We start from the raw sequence: 20,421 nt of genomic DNA, 5'->3' as shown, positions 1-20,421 counted from the left end.
GGGTTCTAGTTCCTGTTCTGTCATTAACCTTAGCAAAATAAATTGATTTCCCAGTGCGGTTTCCTAATCTGTTGAAATGGAGTAACTCCTGCCATATTCTTGTAAAATATATATCAGATGAAGTGAAATATATATAAATGCCGTCCAAAAGGTACAAAGCACTATGCAACTCTAAGAGATTAGGAATGTATAGTTGTTGTTACATTATATAATAAAAGTCCCAAGATCTAATGTCCTGATTCCTTTATTTTACCACTAAAAAAAGCAGAGGCTTATATAAGTAAAATAAAATTCTTAAAAAATATAAAATTATCATACATTTTAATCTGATAAAAACAGACCTCTCTTATACAAGCATGCCTGTATTTTAAGTCTGTGATGAAATATCACCAATACTTGTATTTGTGTATATGTACAAATCCTTTGTTTGCAAAAAGCTACATGGCTAGTGGTAGGAGTTTCTTGGACTGAGTTTGGCATTTGGAGAAGCAGGGAGATGGGGATAAAAAAAATACATTTGTACCTGTGTATATGTATGTATGTATGTGTGTGTGTATGTATCAGACTCTTTGTAGAAAAGATAGATACACATGAGTAAATAAGAACTCTCTCATCGATCTAAAGATATCAGTGCCTACAAGAAAAAAATACCTCAGACAAAATCAAATGACACACTGGGACATATTTGCTACTCATTACAAATAAAGGACTTATTTATTTATCAATCAACAGGCTTTACAAATCAGTATGAAAAACAACTACCATCCAAAAGGAAAATGGACAGAAGGCAGTTTTTAAATGGTTAATATACACAGGAAAGACGCTAGCTCATTGTTAAGAAATACAGATTGAATAGGCATCTAATAAAGCAAGAATACTTAAAATGTCAGTTGTTGAATCTGGGTGCTGGGTACATGGGTGTTCACTGTAATATTCTTTCAACTTTTCTATATGCTTGATAATTACCATAAGAATGTGTTGAAAAAACTAAGACTGAAGATGTGGCAAAACAGAAACTCTTGTTCACTGTTAGGCCTTTGAAGGGCTATCAGAATTTAACATTTGCATTAACAGTTGTATTCTCAGGACCTTTACTTCCAAGCAATTACCCTACAAAAATGTGCAAAGAAACAAGCCCACAAAACATACAAAGAACAATGTAAAAAAAAAAAAAAAAAACACACACACATAAGGATGTTTTAGTGCTGCACTGCATGTGATAGCAAAAAATTACAAAGAATTTAAGTGTCCACCAAAAGGATGCTGGTTAAATAGACATTGATATATCCATACAAATGGATACTGTGCAGCCATTTCAAAGAATGATGTAGATTTCCTATCTTAAAGTGGCAGATGAATATGTAACTTTCTCCTCTTCATAAAAGTTACCACCACACAAGTAGAACAAGAAATATAGAAATACAACTCAATCATTAAAAACTAGAAGACATATTTAGCTCCACAACAAAATAATGAAAAAAGCCACCTACCACAGCCAACATCATACTGAATGGGGAAAAACTGAAAGCACTCCCACTTAGAACTGGAACCAGACAGGGCTGCCCATTGTCTCCATTACTTTTCAACATAGTATTGGAAGTCCTTGCAAGAGCTATCAGGCAAGAGAGCAGAATCAAGGGAGTCCAAATAGGGAAGGAAGAGATCAAACTCTCACTTTTTGCTGATGATATGATGTTATATCTGGAAAACCCCCAGGATTCAACCAAGAGACTCCTGGAATTGATTAACGAATACAGCAAAGTCTCAGGCTACAAAATTAATATACACAAATCAGAGGCATTTATATATGCCAATAACAGTCAATCGGAAAACCAAATTAAAGACTCAATACCCTTCAAAATAGCAACAAAGAAAATAAAATATCTAGGTATATATCTAACTAAAGAGGTAAAGGACCTCTATAAGGAAAACTATGAAACACTGAGAAAAGAAATAGCAGAACTTGCAAATAGATGGAAAAATATACCATGCTCGTGGATCGGAAGAATCAACATTGTTAAAATGTCTATACTACCCAAAGTGATCTACAGATTCAATGCAATCCCTATTAAATTACCAACATCATTCTTTACAGACATAGAGAACATAATTATACACTTTGTATGGAATCAAAGAAGACCCCGTATAGCAAAAGCAATTTTAAGCAACAAAAACAAAATGGGAGGTATTAATTTGCCAGACCTCAAACAATACTACAAGGCCGTGGTTCTTAAAACAGCCTGGTATTGGCACAAGTGCAGGGACACAGACCAGTGGAACACAACAGAAAATCCAAATATAGAACCATCCTCATATAGTCACCTAATTTTTGACAAAGCGGGAAAGAATATACCCTGGGGACAAGAATCCCTATTCAACAAATGGTGCTGGGAGAATTGGTTAGCCACTTGTAGAAGACTGAAACAGGACCCACAGCTTTCACCTCTCACAAAAATCAAATCACGGTGGATAACAGACTTAAACCTTAGGCATGATACAATCAGAATTCTAGAAGAAAATGTAGGAAAGACTCTTACAGACATTGGCCTAGGCAAAGAATTTATGAAGAAGACCCCCAAGGCAATCACAGCAGCAACAAAAATAAATGAATGGGACCTGATTAAATTAAAAAGCTTCTGCACAGCCAAAGAAACAGTCCAGAGAATAAACAGACCACCTACAGAATGGGAAAAAATTTTTGCATACTACACATCAGATAAAGGACTGATAACAAGAATCTATTTAGAACTCAGGAAAATCAGCAAGAAAAAATCAAACAACCCTATCAAAAAGTGGGCAAATGACATGAACAGAAATTTTTCAAAAGAAGATATAAAAATGGCTAACAAACATATGAAAAAGTGTTCAACATCTCTAATCATCAGGGAAATGCAAATCAAAACCACAATGAGATATCACTTAACCCCAGTGAGAATGGCCTTTATCAAAAAAACCCAAAACAACACATGTTGGCGTGGGTGTGGAGAGACAGGAACACTAATACACTGCTGGTGGGACTGCAAACTAGTGCAACCCCTGTGGAAAGCATGGAGGTATCTTAAACAGATTCAAGTAGATCTGCCATTTGACCCAGCAATCCCATTACTGGGCATATACCCAAAGGAAAAAAGGTCATTCTGTAACAAAGGCACATGTACCCAAATGTTTATAGCAGCACAATTCACAATAGCAAAGATGTGGAAACAACCCAAATGCCCATCAATACATGATTGGATTAGTAAACTGTGGTATATGTGTACCATGGAATATTACTCAGCTATAAGGAATGATGAAGATACGACATCTCTATGGTTCTCCTGGAGAGAGTTGGAACCCATTATATTAAGTGAAGTATCCCAAGAATGGAAAAACAAGCATCACATGTACTCACCAGAAAATTGGTTTCCCTGATCATCACCTAAATACAAATCTGGGAACGACACCAATTGGACATCAGACTGAGGTGGGGGGTGGGGGAGGGGATGGGGGTATGCCTACACAATGAGTGCATTGCTCACTGTTTGGGGAGTGGTAACACTTGAAGGTGCTGACTCGGGGAAGGGGGGGGTGGGGAAAAATATGAAACTATTGTTTTTAACTTGCACTGTTCACTTAATAATTTATCATGAATTAAAAAAAAAAAAAAAAGAAAAAAAAAAAAAAAAGCCACCTAAATGCGATGAACACCAAACAAGGGTGTAGGAAAACACCAAGAATTCATCTCAGGCTGTACATCTCAGATGAAGCTTCTACAAATTAGGAGGTACATCCTGCAGGGCAAAACCAAGAATTCTTTTTTTGGAAAGCTGCAAGAAACTACATAGCTAATGGCAGGAGTTCCTTGGACTCAGTTTGGCATCAAGGATAAGGAAGGAGGTGGGGATAAACAAAACACATGCATTACTCTCTATTTTCACTAAGTGAAAAGTGGGTGAGGCAGGGTGGAAGAGAAGGAATTCACTGTGAATGTCCTTACAGCTGCTGATTTCTGTTGGCAGGAGAGAAGTAAAGAGTAAAATAACTTCCTTACACAGCTCCATGCCATAACAAACTTCACAGGTCACAATGAAGAATCCCTGCTGACCTGGACCCCAGTCACAGCCATCCCCTCCCATCTCCTACAAAGACAAGCAGTGGTAATATAATAATAAATATCAGTATAGGATATCTAAACAAAGATAAAATAAGGAAAAAAAGGACAGAAGAAGAATACAATGATGGTCAAAGAATCTGCCAAGGGACAGTGAAAACCGACCACAATTAGTAAAAAAATGAAAACCTTAGAACTGCATCCTACCACAAAATAAAATCTCAAGGAATATATAACAAGATAAGAAGACATGTTTAATGAGCCAGGAACTCAACAAACAACTGGAAGAAAAAATAAACATTATAGAAATGAAGCTTTCATTAGAAGCAACACAAAGAATAAACATCACTTATCCTATGAACAAACAAGCAAAGGCTAAATAAAAAGGATTAGAGAGAAAACGATATATACGGAAAACAGATAACAGACATCTAATATGTCTAGTTGGTATATTTGACGAAGACAGCCATAATGGAAAAGAAAAAAATTTCAGATACAATTTTCAAAATTTTTCCAAAATAAAAGATATATTCATAGATTAAAGGGGTGTACTATGTCTCGGGAAAAATTTATCAAAACTATCAATACTAGGATATATCTTAATAAAATTATGAGACTTCAAATTTAAAGAGAAATTCTTTTGGGGAAAAAAGAAAAATGATCATTAAAGGGAAAAAAACAGGCCAGCCTCAGATCTTTCTAGATTGAGTTCTCAGAGAAAGAAATATTGATCCAAGAATTTTAGTGGTTTTTTTTTTTTTTCTTTTTCTTTTGAGACAGAGTCTTGCTCTGTTGCCTGGGCTAGAGTGTCATGGCAACAGCCTGGCACACAGCAACCTCAAACTCCTGGGTTCAAGTGATCCTCCTGCCTTGGCCTGATCCAAGAATTTTATATTCAGCCAAACTACTGTTAAAAGTTCAAAGGCAACAGAAAAAAAATCAAATTTATGAAGAAAAAAGAATTCAGGGAATACAGTGTCCATGACCCTTTCTTGAAGAAACTTCCAAAAATCAAATTTTAGCCAATCAAGAAATGAATGGAGAAACTATAGTCAAGGAACTGCCAATCCCTTGACTCCATTTTACTAGGTCCAAAGCTAATTCAAATAGTGAATTTATAGTTACAGAACAGAATGTAAATTTTATAAAAACCCTGAAAATGTAGAAATAGAAGTACTAAAAGCTGGGATGGAAGTAATAGCAAAGACGGAAGGTAATATGTAAACACACAAATTTTATCTTACATCCTCAGTAAAAATTTAATAATTCAAAGCTGATATTACAAGTTATAGAGGTACAGGTATATTTAAAGATAGATCAATGGTAAAACATGTAATGAAAAAAGGTAGAAAAGTAGTACATCATCTTACAGTCATTAAAAAGATTGGGGCAGCTCTATATGTCTTATATTCATTTGTTCTTAAGATATAATAAGTAAAAATTTTTTTAAAGCTAGGAATGTGATTGCATGTACAGAGGTATTTTAGAATGAAAGAAAAAAGTTCTTTGGAAAAGAATAAGTTTGGAGATAGCTTTAAACTTAACAACAGATATTAATTGCTTGTATTCCAATTCATATACTCACCAGTATAAATAGAGGCTTCTCTAGCAGCAACAGGCATATTAGAGGTATTGGCTACCAAAGCTGTCCTCTTCATAATTGACTCTACCTTACCATCAACTTCCATTGTGAGCTAGAGGTAAAAAATCTATTAGTGATCCTCCACTTTCAAAAGGTAATATTTTAGTCCCCCCGCCCTTTTTTAACAACTTGCCCATATTTAATCCCTCTTACAATTAGTGTTCCCAAAGTAATATTCCCCATCACTCTAACCTCTCTTCTCTGCTCCACAGTGCTGTGAAGAAGACAGATTTCTATTTCATATTCTATTTCTATTTCTATTTCATAAATGAAATACATTATTTTATGAAAAAAGAAATATTACTACAGTAACCTAGTAGATCATAAAGCCCATATAAAGTTCACATCTATAATGCTTTGTCTATTTTATTTCTCCCAATAAGTGAAAACCAACAGACCACAAAGAGAAAACTTTCTAGTGTTTGACTTTGAATAATTCAGATTCTCATCCTTGAATATACAAATTTAGTCACAAGTATAATTTTTAAATTCCTTAAAAGATCCGCAGTGAATGAAAGCATTGCTCCAGACCCAATACAAAGCTTTATTAACTGCCAATGAACATTGATCAGTGGTATTTTCTCTAGAATATTATTTGAAGCTTTATATATGCAGACCTCTGGGAAGTCCCGGAGAACTTCAGACATCTCATTTCCTCTTTCACCACATCCTACATAGATGATTACATCACTGTTGGAATACTTGGATAGAGACTGCGATATCACTGTCTTTCCACAGCCAAAAGCCCCAGGGATAGCAGTAGTTCCTCCCTGTACACACCTAGACAAAGAAAACAAACTGTGGATTACTTTATTCACATTATTAAAATAAATAAAGTAGCTAAGTTACACAAAAATAGAAATTAAATAAAGAAAGCACTCTGAAATATTTTTATTTGTACATACATATATAAAATATATAGATATAATAATTGCTCCCCCAGTTTGTACCTATAATAGTGTATGTTTTATTATCTTTAATCATCACTATCATCTTCAACACCTGAAAAGTGAAAGTACATTCTGTAAGTTGAAGAGGGATATGTGAATAAGGTAAATAAAACAGTACTAATGATATTCTTAACACATAAATTCATGAAAATATGGAAATTAAAGTTAAAAGAAAAAATATAAATAACTGAAAAGTTGGCTCCAGAGGCAAAAATAAGATCTAAGAAATTCATATCCTTCTATGAAGTTTAATGATCAAAGAGGTTTTTGTTTAAGGTGCTAAGTCAATCCCCCCTTTATCCATTCAACAACTACTTACTGAGTACCTCCTAAGTACTAAAAACTGTCCTTGGAGTAGCGGGAGAGACAACAAACAGTAAATAAGATAGCAATGTTTCTATACTCACTAAGCTCAAATACAGTAGTGTAAACTGGAGAGTCAAGTGGTAATTATAGGATCACTTAGCGGCCACTAACAAACTTTCCCTAATACCCTTTAGGGGGAAGAGGAAAGCGGATGTTGCTTTGTGTGCGTGTGTGCGTGTGTGTGTGTGTTCACATTGAGTGTGTACGGTGGGGGAGACTCTAGGCAGGAAAAATGGGACGTAATGCTAAGGGAAACTTCTTTGTAATATTGTATTTTTATCATAAAAATTCACAGACACATTGCATCTTTAATCACACCAACAAACTTCTCAAGATAAAACTAATATGCATTAAAATTTTTTTCTTCTCTAAATCTTTGATAGACTAAGAAGGTGTCACATTTCTCCTATGATTCTATATACCTCTGTCAAATCACTTCTAACCTAGGATAAAGGTGGGACTGGAAAGCTTACAAATTTAGCAATCCTGTGTGAAAAGTGCTATCACAGAGAACATCCAGGGTGCTGTGGAGTACAAAGGAAAGAGTGCAAAGCCTGATACTGGATTGGAGTGGGGTTAGGAAATTCTTCCTGAAAGTAGATAAAACCTGAAAGAAAACAGAAATTAGCCAAATGAAGGGCAATAACATTCCAAGCAGATGGAACAGCATGCCCAAAGGCCGGGGATAAAAGAGGCCACTGCTTGAGGAATTAAAGGTCCTACAATATGTCTAGAAGATGATGTATAGGGAAGTAGTTGGGCAGTTAAGTATTATAGCTAAGACAATACTGGAAAGTAAGCAATGGCCAGATCATAAGTGGCTTTTTGAGGAGTTTAAAATTGTGTACTTGTTTCAAGAGCAAAGAAGAGTACTTTTAACAGTTTCAAACAACAGCACAGGATCAGATATATTTTTTAGATGGACCACTATGTAGTATGGACCACTTAGAAAGAAAGCCAGACTGAAGACAGAAGTCTGTTTAAATGTGATTATTGCAGGAATTAGGCGGAGAGTCTTAATTAGGATCTGGAGTAGGGAATAAACATGTAAATAAAAGATAATTAGAGAACAGAGTAAAAGCACTTGTTGAACAATTAGATGTGGGAGGGTAAGGACAATCCTTGAGAGAAGTCACAGATTTTAGATTAAGCATCCACTGGATAGATGATAATGATGATTGTGGAGAGGGGCAACCAAGAAAAATGAGCAAGTTTCAAGGAATAGAGTGGTGATTAAAATGATGATTTTAGTTTTGAACATGCTGACTTTGAGGCACTTCTAGGACATTCAGAAGTAGAGGTATAATCAGCAGTAGGTATGAGTCTGGAGCTCAGGGGAAATCTGGGATGAAGATACAAATGTACAAGTCATACATAGACAAATATTTAAGTCAGGAGAGTGATGAAGTCATCCACAGAGAGTGTAAGATACAGAATGAAGAGAGAAGAGGTCTTAGAAGAGGGAAGAACCCTAAGGGAGAAGACTCCTGCGACGAAGGTTCCTGCAATGGAAGTGCCAATTTGTAGACAGATGCTAACAGGAAGAACAAAGAAACAGGGTGCTTAAAGGAAGAATAAAAAGCAACATTCAAAGCTACAGGGGTTAAAAAAATACTAAAACATTTCTTCAACTGATCACTATGGGAGTGACTGATAAAATTAGTGAGAGTAGTTAAGGGTGTGTTACAGCCAAGGGCAGAGTACAGTGATTTAAGAGTGGGAAAAGTGAAGACAAAGAATTTATTCTTTCAAGAGGTTTGGCTGTAAAGATAAAGAGAAAAGTAGTGGTTAAGTAGAAAGGGAAAAAGGGTAGAGGGTAGGCTTTTTTCCCCCCCATGAGATGAGAGACAGAGAGAAGATGATAATAGAAAGAGGTCCATGAAGAGACATGAGGTGGGAGAAGCTCCAGAAAGAGGAAAGGAGGAAGGGAATGTATGCTAAGTGAGTATGGTCGCAGGAAATTTTTTAAAGAGTTCTAAATCTCATGGCCTCTAATTTCTCTGTGAAGGATCTAGCATGATCATTTGTTGACAAAGAGGAAGGAAAGGTAGAGTTGAAGATCTGAGACAAGTGGAGCAGTCTGAAATAACTACTGAGAATCAGAGAAAATGATAACTAGGAAAATGCAGGATTGCTGTACCACAGTGAGGTTAGATACCACTTTGCACTGATTATTTGATTTTCTCAGCAGCCTGTGTGCAGAAAAGGAGACAGCTGGACTGATTCATAGTTGGAATTTTGCCAGGTAGTGTGATAGAACACAAAGAACAAGAAAATTTGTTATATTGGCAAATATTCGTAAGAATGATACAGTATGGAGTTTAAGCTGGACAGTGAAGAATATGGAAACAGGAGGTGAAGAAACAAGAGTCAAAAGATGGAGATCTTAATGAAAGAGTAATAGAACTCAGACAACAAGTTTGAAGAGCAAGAGACTGACTGCATTAAGAGTGGGATATGTATGGATTTGGTGGTCAGAGGTTGAAAGTTCCCACCTCACCACTTCAGTTTTTTCTGTGCATTAAATGATGAAGTCATTTGTTGAAAGTAAATCAGGATATGGTCAAATCTGAGATTTAAAGAAAAAGGAAAAGGTTTTTAAGCAGTTGAAGAAAATGGAAAAGAACAGACTACAAATTAAGAAGGTTTGCTGGGCAGCATAGAGAGCCAAGTTGATCTTAGAAGTCATCAATTTATAGTGACACCAATCTACTTATTCTAGGATAACTTAAGAAAGACAGTTGTATTGGTACAGATTTTCTTCTGAAACTTTTATTTTTTCAGAAAGTTTTAGAAATACTGTTTTCTGTTTACAACTGTGAAAAAAAATCTTCAATGGTTTGACTTTAAGTAATGGCAATAAATATATTTAACTAATTCACCATTATTACTCTAGATAAAATTTGTTACAGCATTAAACACACAGAACCTTTATCTACAAAGATAACGAAAAGATAAGCACATATAATAACTCTAGAGGAAAACTGTGAGACATATCTCAAACTTACGGGAAAAGGGCATCAAGGACTCTCTGGCCAGTCAACAGAGGATGATTGGCTGGCAGCTTCTCGGTGACAGGCCGAACTTGACGTACAGGCCACACTTGGACCATGCTGAACTTCTCCTTTACACCTTCAAATTCAAGTTCCAAGACAACATCCTATAAAAATACAGTCAAATTTCAAGTACAGTGAAATCTGTGAATGCTTCCTTCTCCAAAGTCAAAGTAACTTCAGATTCCTCTTGGGGGTAGGAAGGTAGTACATGTGAGAAAGGAGATTTACACTTTTTATTATAAATCCTTATATACAGTCCTAATTATTTTTTTTAACCAGGTACATTTATTACTTTTTTAATGATTAAAAAAAAGTCTAAGTTTTTAGAAAGCAGTACATCAATACCATTAAAGGAATAGCTAAATAAATTATATGTAAATGCACAGGGGAGAAGTCTTAAAAGATATACTAGATATTCCTGAGACTTGGAGAGGGGAGAAGTGAAAGCTTTCAAAATTTACTTTCCATTCTCTATTTTGTTTACTTATAATGATCTTATACTGCTTTAATGAAAAACACCTATCTGTGAAGAACTAATATTCGACTTTAATAAAGTTGAATATTTTTAAGTATTTAAGTTAAATATTTATAAAAGAAAAAAGGTAATCAGTAATACACTAACACTTGTGAACACTGAGATGGTTTCAAATATTCACAAACGCCAAAGTCCATGGCCCAATAGAAATCTGTAATTTTGTTGATACATGAATTTGAATTGTCTGCTTTAGTTCCTCCATTTGGGGTGAGTGAGTCTCTAAGCTAGTGAATGAGTCTAGCTGAATGCCTAGAATCCCGATCTTACCTCAACTCTTGTTCTCCTATTTGTTATAGAGCATAGTCTTATTCTTGTGAAATGCTTAAAAAAGTGTTTTCTCTCGGCCGGGCGCGGTGGCTCACGCCTGTAATCCTAGCACTCTGGGAGGCCGAGGCGGGTGGATCGCTCAAGGTCAGGAGTTCGAGACCAGCCTGAGCAAGAGCGAGATCCCGTCTCTACTAAAAATAGAAAGAAATTATATGGACAACTAAAAATATATATAGAAAAAAAAAAAAAAATTAGCCGGGCATAGTGGCGCATGCCTGTAGTCCCAGCTACTCGGGAGGCTGAGGCAGGAGGATCGCTTGAGCCCAGGAGTTTGAGGTTGCTGTGAGCTAGGCTGACGCCACGGCACTCACTCTAGCCTGGGCAACAAAGTGAGACTCTGTCTCAAAAAAAAAAAAAAAAAAAGTGTTTTCTCTCATCACATTTTATTGGGAGAAAATTATATGCTACAATGATCTTCTCAATAAAGTGATCTTCCTACCCATAAAGACTATTATGGGTCTACTATATTTGATATTATGTGACTATAAATACATTAAAGGATTACGTTTTAAATGTTTTACCCAAAGTAAGAATTCACATAATCCATTATGTAATTATTAAAGAATCAAGGCTTTAAAGAAATGTAGCATTAATTATGAAGGTAGAAAAAAGAAACAATATGTTCCACTCTTTGTATTCCCAAGTCCAAATTAAAAACAAAAAAAACCCTTAAGAAAATTATAGGAGTTACTCAAAACCTATATATTAAATGTCAATTCTTTAACTATTTAGGGCAGTAAAACTGGGCAACTATCATATATAAATAGGGCCTCTCTGCAGGATAAAATTTAAATGATACTTACAGAGGTATCATAATTTCCAGGTGGCGCAATGTAAGTCACAGTTCCTCTATTTCGTGGGGGCAACATGATTTTGTGTTTGATGAGTGAATTCTCATTGACAATTCCATAAATATCTCCACCAGTGATATGACTACCAACCTAGAGAACAAAAGTATTTGCTGTTTAATGTTCAAATAAACGTCAAGTAGACTCACTTCTACTGCTATAATTTAAATTTTCTGCCTCGTTTATCAAAAAAATATATTAGTTCTATAATCCTACTAGTAGATTTAAGGAAAAATTTAAACTATGCTTCTGTAGTATATTTTTATTTGGACTAAAGAGCACAAAACAGTTCACTAAACATCCATTTCATATTCTTTCACCAACTTCAGAAATTCTTGGTTACACAGACATACCCGTAGGTTTTTGCTAGGTGTAAAATCCCATTTGATATCTCTGCTAAGAGCAGACACATTTACTCCTCTGGGGATGTAGATGCTTTGGGTCTGACTGCTGATATCCGACAAAGGTCTCTGAATACCATCAAAAATGGCTCCCATAATGCCAGGACCAAGCTCCACCGAGAGGGGTTTACCAGTGCGAAGTACAGGATCTCCAACAGACACACCAGCTAAAAACAGTAGCTGAGGAAAACTCACTCTGAAAGTTTAAAGGTACTATTAAAAGGAAATATCACAGTTTAATAGGAAATGACATTCAAAAAGCTAAAATAGTGGTTTCCAAACTTTCCCTGTTCATAGCATCCTTAGTGTTTCAGTAATTTTTTCAGTGTCCCAAGACAAAAGATATATCTAACAATTCCATTTATTAAATAGTTATGTCCAGACAACTTAATACATATGTAAGTCCTAACTACTGAGTAGTAATTTGAAAAAATAATATGTATAAGTTGAAAAAAAAAAGATTAATTTCAATCCTAAATAACCATAATTCTCATGAATGGGATGCATGTGCCTGTTGGGCACTGTGCAATTTTCTAACCTTGCAATCACATTGGAAACCTGTTCCCTATTGATTTTCATATGCCACTTGCTTTTTAGCTTGGCAACTGCCAAAACCTCAGCTTTGCAAAGATATGACATTATTGACAAAAATATAGTACAGCAAAATAATGAAACAGTTTATTATCTCAAGCTACTAGTTCACATGGTATCTGACAAGATATCTAACATTCCTGTTTAAACCTCAAAAATTTAAAACATCCTGGGTATCATATGAGTTTGCTGCAGGTGCCCAGAGTGCCTCAGCACACAGTTTGGGAACCACAGGGTTAAAAAGTAGAAGCAAAATGCTCTCATTAATACACTGTTTCAAATCTACTACTGAGGAATATCAGTCCTCTAAAAATAGTATTAGTACCTAGACAAAAACTTAAAATCTTAAGAATTAAGTAATTTATTTTCAAAAGGAAAAGAATAAAACCATACTGAATCCATTTGTACTCATATATGTGTAGATAAGAGTAAAATCAGTAAAACTTTTAATAAGAGTAATTTAGCAATATTTATCAAAATTAAAAATGGATAAGCCTTGACCTAGGAATCCAACCTCTATGAATTCACACTGTAGTTATACTATAGCACTGTTTATAATATCAGAAAACTAGAAACAACCAAAATTTCTATCATTAAGGGATTGATAAATAAATATACATTTTCATTTCCAATATTTGATTATGAAAATTTTCAAGACTATAATAAAGTTCAAACAATTTTACAGTGGATTCCTCATCTCTACTATCTAGATTCTACCATTAACATTTACTATATTTATCACATATCTATCCATCTTCTATATTTTTAAGTGTAAAGAGATGCAGAACAATGTACATAATTTGCTATCTTGTGGGAAAAAAGGGAAGGAAAAATACATATTTGTATTTGTTCATGTATGTAAATTAAAGAACCTGGAAGGTTACACAATAAAAGGAACTGATAAAAGTGATGGTGCACATGTGCACATGTGTATTTTAATAACTGGTCAGATACAAGATGACAAAAGTAGAGAAGGTTATCACTATATACATTTTCATTTTAAATCTTTAAACCATGTAAAAGATTAAATAAAAGATAAAGATAACAACAGAAAACAATCTTTTTGATTAGTCACAATTTCATAGCTACAAAGACTACAATTTTATTTAAATTGTTTCCGATGATTTTGCTTTAAATTAGCAAACAGTACACCTACAGAGAGACTAGTTACCTGCAAGCATATGTTTTATTAAAAGAATGGCAAAAAAGTTGTACCAAATAAATCAATTAAATACCCAAAGAATCAATGCCAATCTTCAGAATCAATCTAACTAAAAGATATTTTATACCTGAGCCCCTAAAAAAAGTGATTCCTCTTCACAATGCTTAATCCTTTATTTATTTATTTTTCATAGAAAATTGAAAATAAATACTATGTTTAAAAGCCAAAATTATGATAACCAAATAGGAAAGATTTCCTAGTGCTACAGCTGTAATGTAACATGTCATTCAGTATTATTAATCAGAATAAAAATAAAGGGTGGTGACTTGATTTATTTATGGATTTACTATTTTAAACCAAAATCATTGGAGAATTTTAACCACACAACAAATCAATATTGTTATTCAGCTCATGCTTTCTTCTACAATATGTGGCCCTTTGAAGAAAAATTCCAATTGGTTCCCCCTAAAGTTTGTGAACTATTTAAACAGTAAGAGCAATGAAAGTTGTGAAAATACTAACTTCTTAAAATAAGAGTACTAATTCCTAGTACTTTTCTCCCTTTCTTTAGTATACTGCTCTATAAATCAGGTCTCTTCACAACACCAGCATTTCATGCTTGTAATAGCATTGGTTGTCACTGCTTCCACCTTTGGCTTAAATCCTTAAATTCTGACATATAGAAAGCGGCACGAAACTGAACCAAAAAAGGATACATGTTTCTTCATACACTTGAATAGTAGCCATGTCACCTTCCAATCGAATAATCTCTCCAACCAACTCACTGTGGCCCACTCTCACCAGCTCATACATGGCTGCACCTGCCATGTCACAGGCTGTAACCACTGAAGGGAACAAAAGGCTGTTTTGATAACTTAAGCGCTCTGTGAATAGTTATATAATTAAAATAACCAATAAACCCAGTAATATGCCTCTCTCATATACTCACAAGAAACATAAAAAAACCTACTATGGAATATGCTTATAGTTTCACATAAAGATGTATTTTTAGATGATTAAAAGAGGTAAACAAAATAAATCTGTTAGGCTAAAGATGATTTATATAGTATACATGAAAACTATTTTTCAAATGTTTATTCTATATAGCAAACTCTTACCTCATAGCATTGAGGCATGTTCTGGGGGGTTGCTGTAATAAATACATGGTATGAAGGTTTTTGGAACAATAAAAAAACTTTAAAACTAAAAATTGGAATAAGAGCTTCAGCTAGCAGTATGATAGAAAACCATACAATTATTAGCTTGCTGTGCTGTCACCATTTCCCTTGAGAGATAATAGCTAAAGTAACATCTTTACTTTCCAATAATTTATACCAGTGGTTCTTAAAACTCTTCTGGGACATGGACCCTTTTGAAGAACTAATGGTAGTTCTACCTAGAAAAACTCACATAAGCATCTACAAATTTTTTTCACAGACCTTAGGATGTTTATAATCGGTTACCACCACTGGTAAAGTCCTGAGTAAGAACCCCTATTTCTTATAAGTTCTGAACAAGAATTTGAACTTTTTTTTTTTTGAGACAGAGTCTCACTCTGTTGCCCTGAGTTCAGTGCTGTGGTGTCAGCCTCTCTCATAGCAACCTCAAACTGAAACTCCTGGACTCAAGTGATCCTCCTGCTTCAGCCTCCCAAGTAGCTGGGGACTCAAGTGATCCTCCTGCTTCAGCCTCCCAAGTAGCTGGGAACTACAGATGCATGCCATGACACCCGATTAATTTTTTTATTTTTAGTAGAGATGGGGTCTCGCTCCTGCTCAGGCTGGTCTCGAATTCCTGACCTCAAGAGATTCTCCCACCTTGGCCTCCCAGAGTGCTAGGATTACAGGCATGAGCCACCATGCCCGGCCTCTGAACTTACTATTAATATTTTGGACCATGTTGTCAAGTAAGCAAAAATTACTTTTCCGGCAGGGAAGGAAAGTCATCACATTTTTAATTATGTATAAGAATAAATCCATTTTTAATATTTAGCTTTCTGATACAACTGATTAGAACTATGTAATGGGCAATATTTCAGTGGAAACTGTCAAAGTATTAATATTTAATTAACTTGTGTTAGAACAATGAAGATTTATTCATTCCATATTTACCTCTACACCTACTATTTAAGAATAAGATGCACTGAAAATACCAGAAATTGTGAAATTTTAAAAATCATATTTCATAAGCCAAAAAGGATGCCATTTCTCTACTATCTTACTAAGTACTTAAGAATTAAAACTTTCTTCTAGAAGCAGTTTACTACATATTTTCGCAGAATACTTTTACCTAAACCTTTGGTCTTTTGCCTTTTCTCTAAACGTTGTTGGGTCTAGCCTGTTTGTCTTAGAGACCTTTATAATCATTGAGGGGATAACTGTTTCTCTATATGGCAAACGAGGTTGAAAATAGTGAAATGTGTAATTTTTTAATCACTTGCCAGTCAATTTAAGCACAAATACCAAGTTCTTGAAGAGAAAAAACAGGAACAATGACTGACAAATTTCATTTACATAAACACAAAAAAAGTATTATCACCTCCGCTGTAATTAGAACAAGAAAAAGCCTATATTAGCCAGGTGTGATGGTGCACGCCTGTAGTCCCAGCTACTTGGTAAGCTGAGGCAGGAGAATCACTTGAGCTCAGGAGTTTGAGGTTGCTGTGAGCTAGGCTGATAATGACACAGCACTCTAGCCTGGCTGACAGAGTGAGACTCTGTCTCAAAAACAAAACAAAAAAACAAACAAAAAAAAGACTATAGCATGATATTTATTAAAAGACATTAGAAAAAATGAATTTGTATGGCACTAAGGATAATAAATCAATGAGCAGGCTTTACTTAGGGAAACTACGAACCACATATTGCAATGGGAGTGTTCAATAATAAAATGAATACTGCAATGAGATTTGTTATTTAAAAAGCAGTACTTCAAGTTTTGGCAAAATGGACATACAGTTTAAAACTGTTTTCCATTATCAGCATTAGGTCATAAAACTTCTTTCCCACAGGTAGCTAGTTAAATGATACCTGAAATAACCACTCAAAAGATTTATAAATGCAAAGGGTAAAAGTTGATATTGCTGAGAAATGCTCTGAAGACAATTATTAAAGTTCAAAGCAAATTAATAGATATTTACTGAATGCCCATTATATGCAAGGTATTACATATTAAGCTATAAACTTCACAGATTTTTTTACGCCAAATTTAACAAAAAAAGTAAGATATGTAGGTGAAACTCTGAACACTGGTTATATATTTACATAACAGACAAATATAAAAAGGACATTACAAAGCAGCACCTCAGTAATTATCAAGTTTAGATAATCAATGCTAGATAAGCCCTTATGATAGAGATATGATTTCAGTCTTAAAGCCACTGTTAAGATCTTTTAAGGACAATGGAATTTATGTAGGTAAACAGAAACCTGTGTATTTCTACCGAAAATACTTTGAAAACATTTTAATCAGAGTTAGGAATCCTTACTCTTTTTTTTTTTTTTTAGAGGCAACGTTGTCCACAGTGGCTATTCACAGGTGTGATTATAGTGTAACACAGCCTTGAACTCCTGGGCTCAAAGGATCTGGGCTCAAGCTTGCCTCAGCCTCCGGAGTAGCTGGGACTACAGGCATGCACCACCATGCCCAGCTTGGGAATCCTTACACTTGAGATTATTATGAACTACTTACCAGGTCCTGAGACTCCATGCACATAACCAAATGTGCTTTCTTTATCTTCATCAAGTATTTTGGGTAGCTTGGAAAAATCCATCATGTTAATTTACCTATAGTTAAAAAAAAATTAAGATTACAAGCTCTAAAGCAAAAGAACCAATAGAGGTGGTCAACTCCCATCTTTGGTGTATTCTTAGTTATTACACCCTTCAAAGTAAAGTATAATATAAAATTCTTAAAATTTAGTTAAAGTACCTCATCCCTAGATGCTCTATGATTATATATTATAACTGAATTATATCTCTATATTCAGTCAATTCCCAAGGTATTTCATAGGAAAGACCAAAGAGTATAATAAAAAAACATCTAGTCTTTCCAATGACTCATCCAGCCCTACAACACCCCTCTCCCCAATTTTCTCTGACTTCCTCTCCAACTACTCTTCCTCTTAATCATTCTGTATATACAAACTGAACTCTGCCATTTCTCAAAACCACAGGCACATTCTACTTTAGGGCCTTTGTATAAGTTGTTCCCTCTTCTGGGAGTGCTCTTCTCCCAGGTATCTGCTTCTATATCTTCTTCAGGTCTTTACTCAACTGTCACCTCCTCCATGAGGCTTCCCAGCCCATGTATTTAAAATTGTAACATCCTCCCTCCTTCTCTGCTTTATATTCCACCATGCCACTTTTCACAATGTAACAAATTATACATTTTACATTTTAGAAGTTTTAATTTATTATCTATCTTTAAAATTACCTGGGAGGGTTTTCACTTTTTTCCTTTGTCTAGAACACAAAACAGTTTTAGAAATTGAGTTCAACCTCTTACTTTATAGAAAATTGGTGACAGATCCCAAAGTAAAAAGCTTACTTTTGACTGCTGGTCTAACTTAATAATTATTGATGATTTAATAAGGGAGATGAAATACATATACGTATAAAAAGCTAAACAATGTCCCCCAAAACTATAAAGGAAAATTCATAGATCTGATAAAGTACCAATATACACTTATTTAAAGTTCAAAGATGAGAATGTTTAGGGAAGACATTTTGATGGGTGAGGTAGAATTTGCATAAACTAGGAAAGGAAATGTAGCAAAGGCATTCCAGGTAGGGCAATAACAAAAGAATGGAGATAAAACATTCATGAATAGTGAACAGACCAGCCTGACTGGTATAAAAGGTTTATATTGTGCAATAGTATGAAGTAAGAATGCAAAGGTAAAAAGCTCTAATTTGTGCGTTTGGAACTGAATGCCAAGAAAACAAGTGAACTTCAGCCTACAGCAAAAAGAAATTACTTAAGATTGAGGGAGAACTGTTACGAGGAGAATGGTGTTCAGTTATTCTAATAGATCAAGTTATTCTAATAGATCAAAGTGGGGGATGGAATGCAGACAGGATGAGAAGTTGAAAAAGCTCTGAAAATAAGTAAGGCTTGAATGTCAATGGAATTAAATTAATTTTTAAAAATTATTATTTTTGTTTTTAAGAGATAGGGTCTCACTCTGTCATCCAAGCTAGAAAGCACTGGTGTCATAATAACTCAGTGCAACGTTGAACTCCTAGGCTCAAGCGATCCTCTTGCCTCACTCTCCTAGCCAGGACTACAGGCAAATGCCACCATATCTGGCTAATTAAAAACAAAAAAAATTTTTTTTTTATAGATGGGGTCTCACTATGTTGTCCAGGCTGGTCTCAAACTCCCAGCCTCAAGCGATCCTCCTGTCTCAGCCTCCTGAATAGCTAGGACTACAGGTACCTACCACTGCACTCAGCTTTGGAAAGTAAGTTTTGAGGCTGAGTTAAGTAGAGTTCAATCCAGATAGAAAGAACACAGAGAGAGAAGAAAACCAAACCCTGAGCTTTGGTGATTAACTGAGGCAGTGGTGAGGGGTATTCTCAATTCTTTCTAAAGCCTTTAAAGGATTACCATATATTCCATGAAACATGATTTGTAATCCATTAGCCAAGATATTGAAGAATTGGAGAGGGGATAGTAACAATTAAGTAATTAACAGTGACGTTCTGATTTAATTCACTTAGTGCTATAGGAATAATCAAGTAAGACCGGAGAGTCTTTAAATAATCTCATAACCTTAAAACTGAAAATTATTGCCTACGATGTCCCAAGGTGTACATATTTAATGTTCCATATAGTACAATGATAAAAAATATATAAATTGTCACAAAACCCATACTCAAGACCACACTCCAAACTCAGTAAAATTCCCTGCCAGAGAATGTGCCGCTGGCCAACTAATAAAGACTCACTAAATTTCAATCAGTCTTTCACAGTTAACTTTCTCGCTCTAGTCTATAACAATGGATGTTAGACAAGGCTAACAGGGAAGAACTGAGTAATTAGAAAAACAGGCAAACTATGGAGACAGTAAAAAGATCAGTGGTTACCAAAGGTTATGGGGAGAGATGAATACGCAGAGCACAGAGGATTTTGGGGGCAGTGGAACTGTATGATACCACATGGTACATATATGTCATTAAACATTTGCCCAAAACGAATGCACAGGAAAGAGCAAACCCTAATGTAAACTATGGACTATGGATCATAATGATGTGTCAATGTAGGGCTCATTAACTGTAACAAATGTACCATACGTTGGGCACTGTTGATAAAGAAGGGGGAGCTATTATGTAGGTGTTGGGGTGGGAGGGGTTTATGGGAAAAATCTCCATACCTTCTGTTCAATATTGCTGTGAACCTGCTCTAAAAAATAAAGTCTATTAAAAAAAAAAAGAAAAAAGAAACAGCCAA

The 20,421-nt window shown here is 34.9% G+C and overlaps 1 protein-coding gene across 1 annotated transcript in view; it reads right to left on the bottom strand.

Moving 5' to 3' along the window:
* The window catches only part of ATP6V1A (ATPase H+ transporting V1 subunit A), a 55,672-nt gene that overhangs the window by 13,380 nt on the left and 21,871 nt on the right, over positions 1 to 20,421 (bottom strand). Inside the window, exons 2-8 of the mRNA XM_069472629.1 lie at positions 17,659 to 17,753; positions 14,685 to 14,813; positions 12,168 to 12,382; positions 11,770 to 11,907; positions 10,057 to 10,208; positions 6,350 to 6,512; positions 5,676 to 5,784 (exon numbers count right to left, since the gene is read on the bottom strand). Of these exons, the coding sequence (XP_069328730.1) occupies positions 5,676 to 5,784; positions 6,350 to 6,512; positions 10,057 to 10,208; positions 11,770 to 11,907; positions 12,168 to 12,382; positions 14,685 to 14,813; positions 17,659 to 17,743 (991 nt within the window). The 5' untranslated portion in view covers positions 17,744 to 17,753. The remainder of the gene's footprint in view (positions 1 to 5,675; positions 5,785 to 6,349; positions 6,513 to 10,056; positions 10,209 to 11,769; positions 11,908 to 12,167; positions 12,383 to 14,684; positions 14,814 to 17,658; positions 17,754 to 20,421) is intronic.

Source organism: Eulemur rufifrons, chromosome 7 (genome assembly GCF_041146395.1).
Source record: "Eulemur rufifrons isolate Redbay chromosome 7, OSU_ERuf_1, whole genome shotgun sequence".
NCBI lineage: Eukaryota > Metazoa > Chordata > Mammalia > Primates > Lemuridae > Eulemur > Eulemur rufifrons.
The sequence above is the reverse complement of the archived record's forward strand: the minus strand, read 5'-3'. Positions and strand labels throughout refer to the sequence as shown.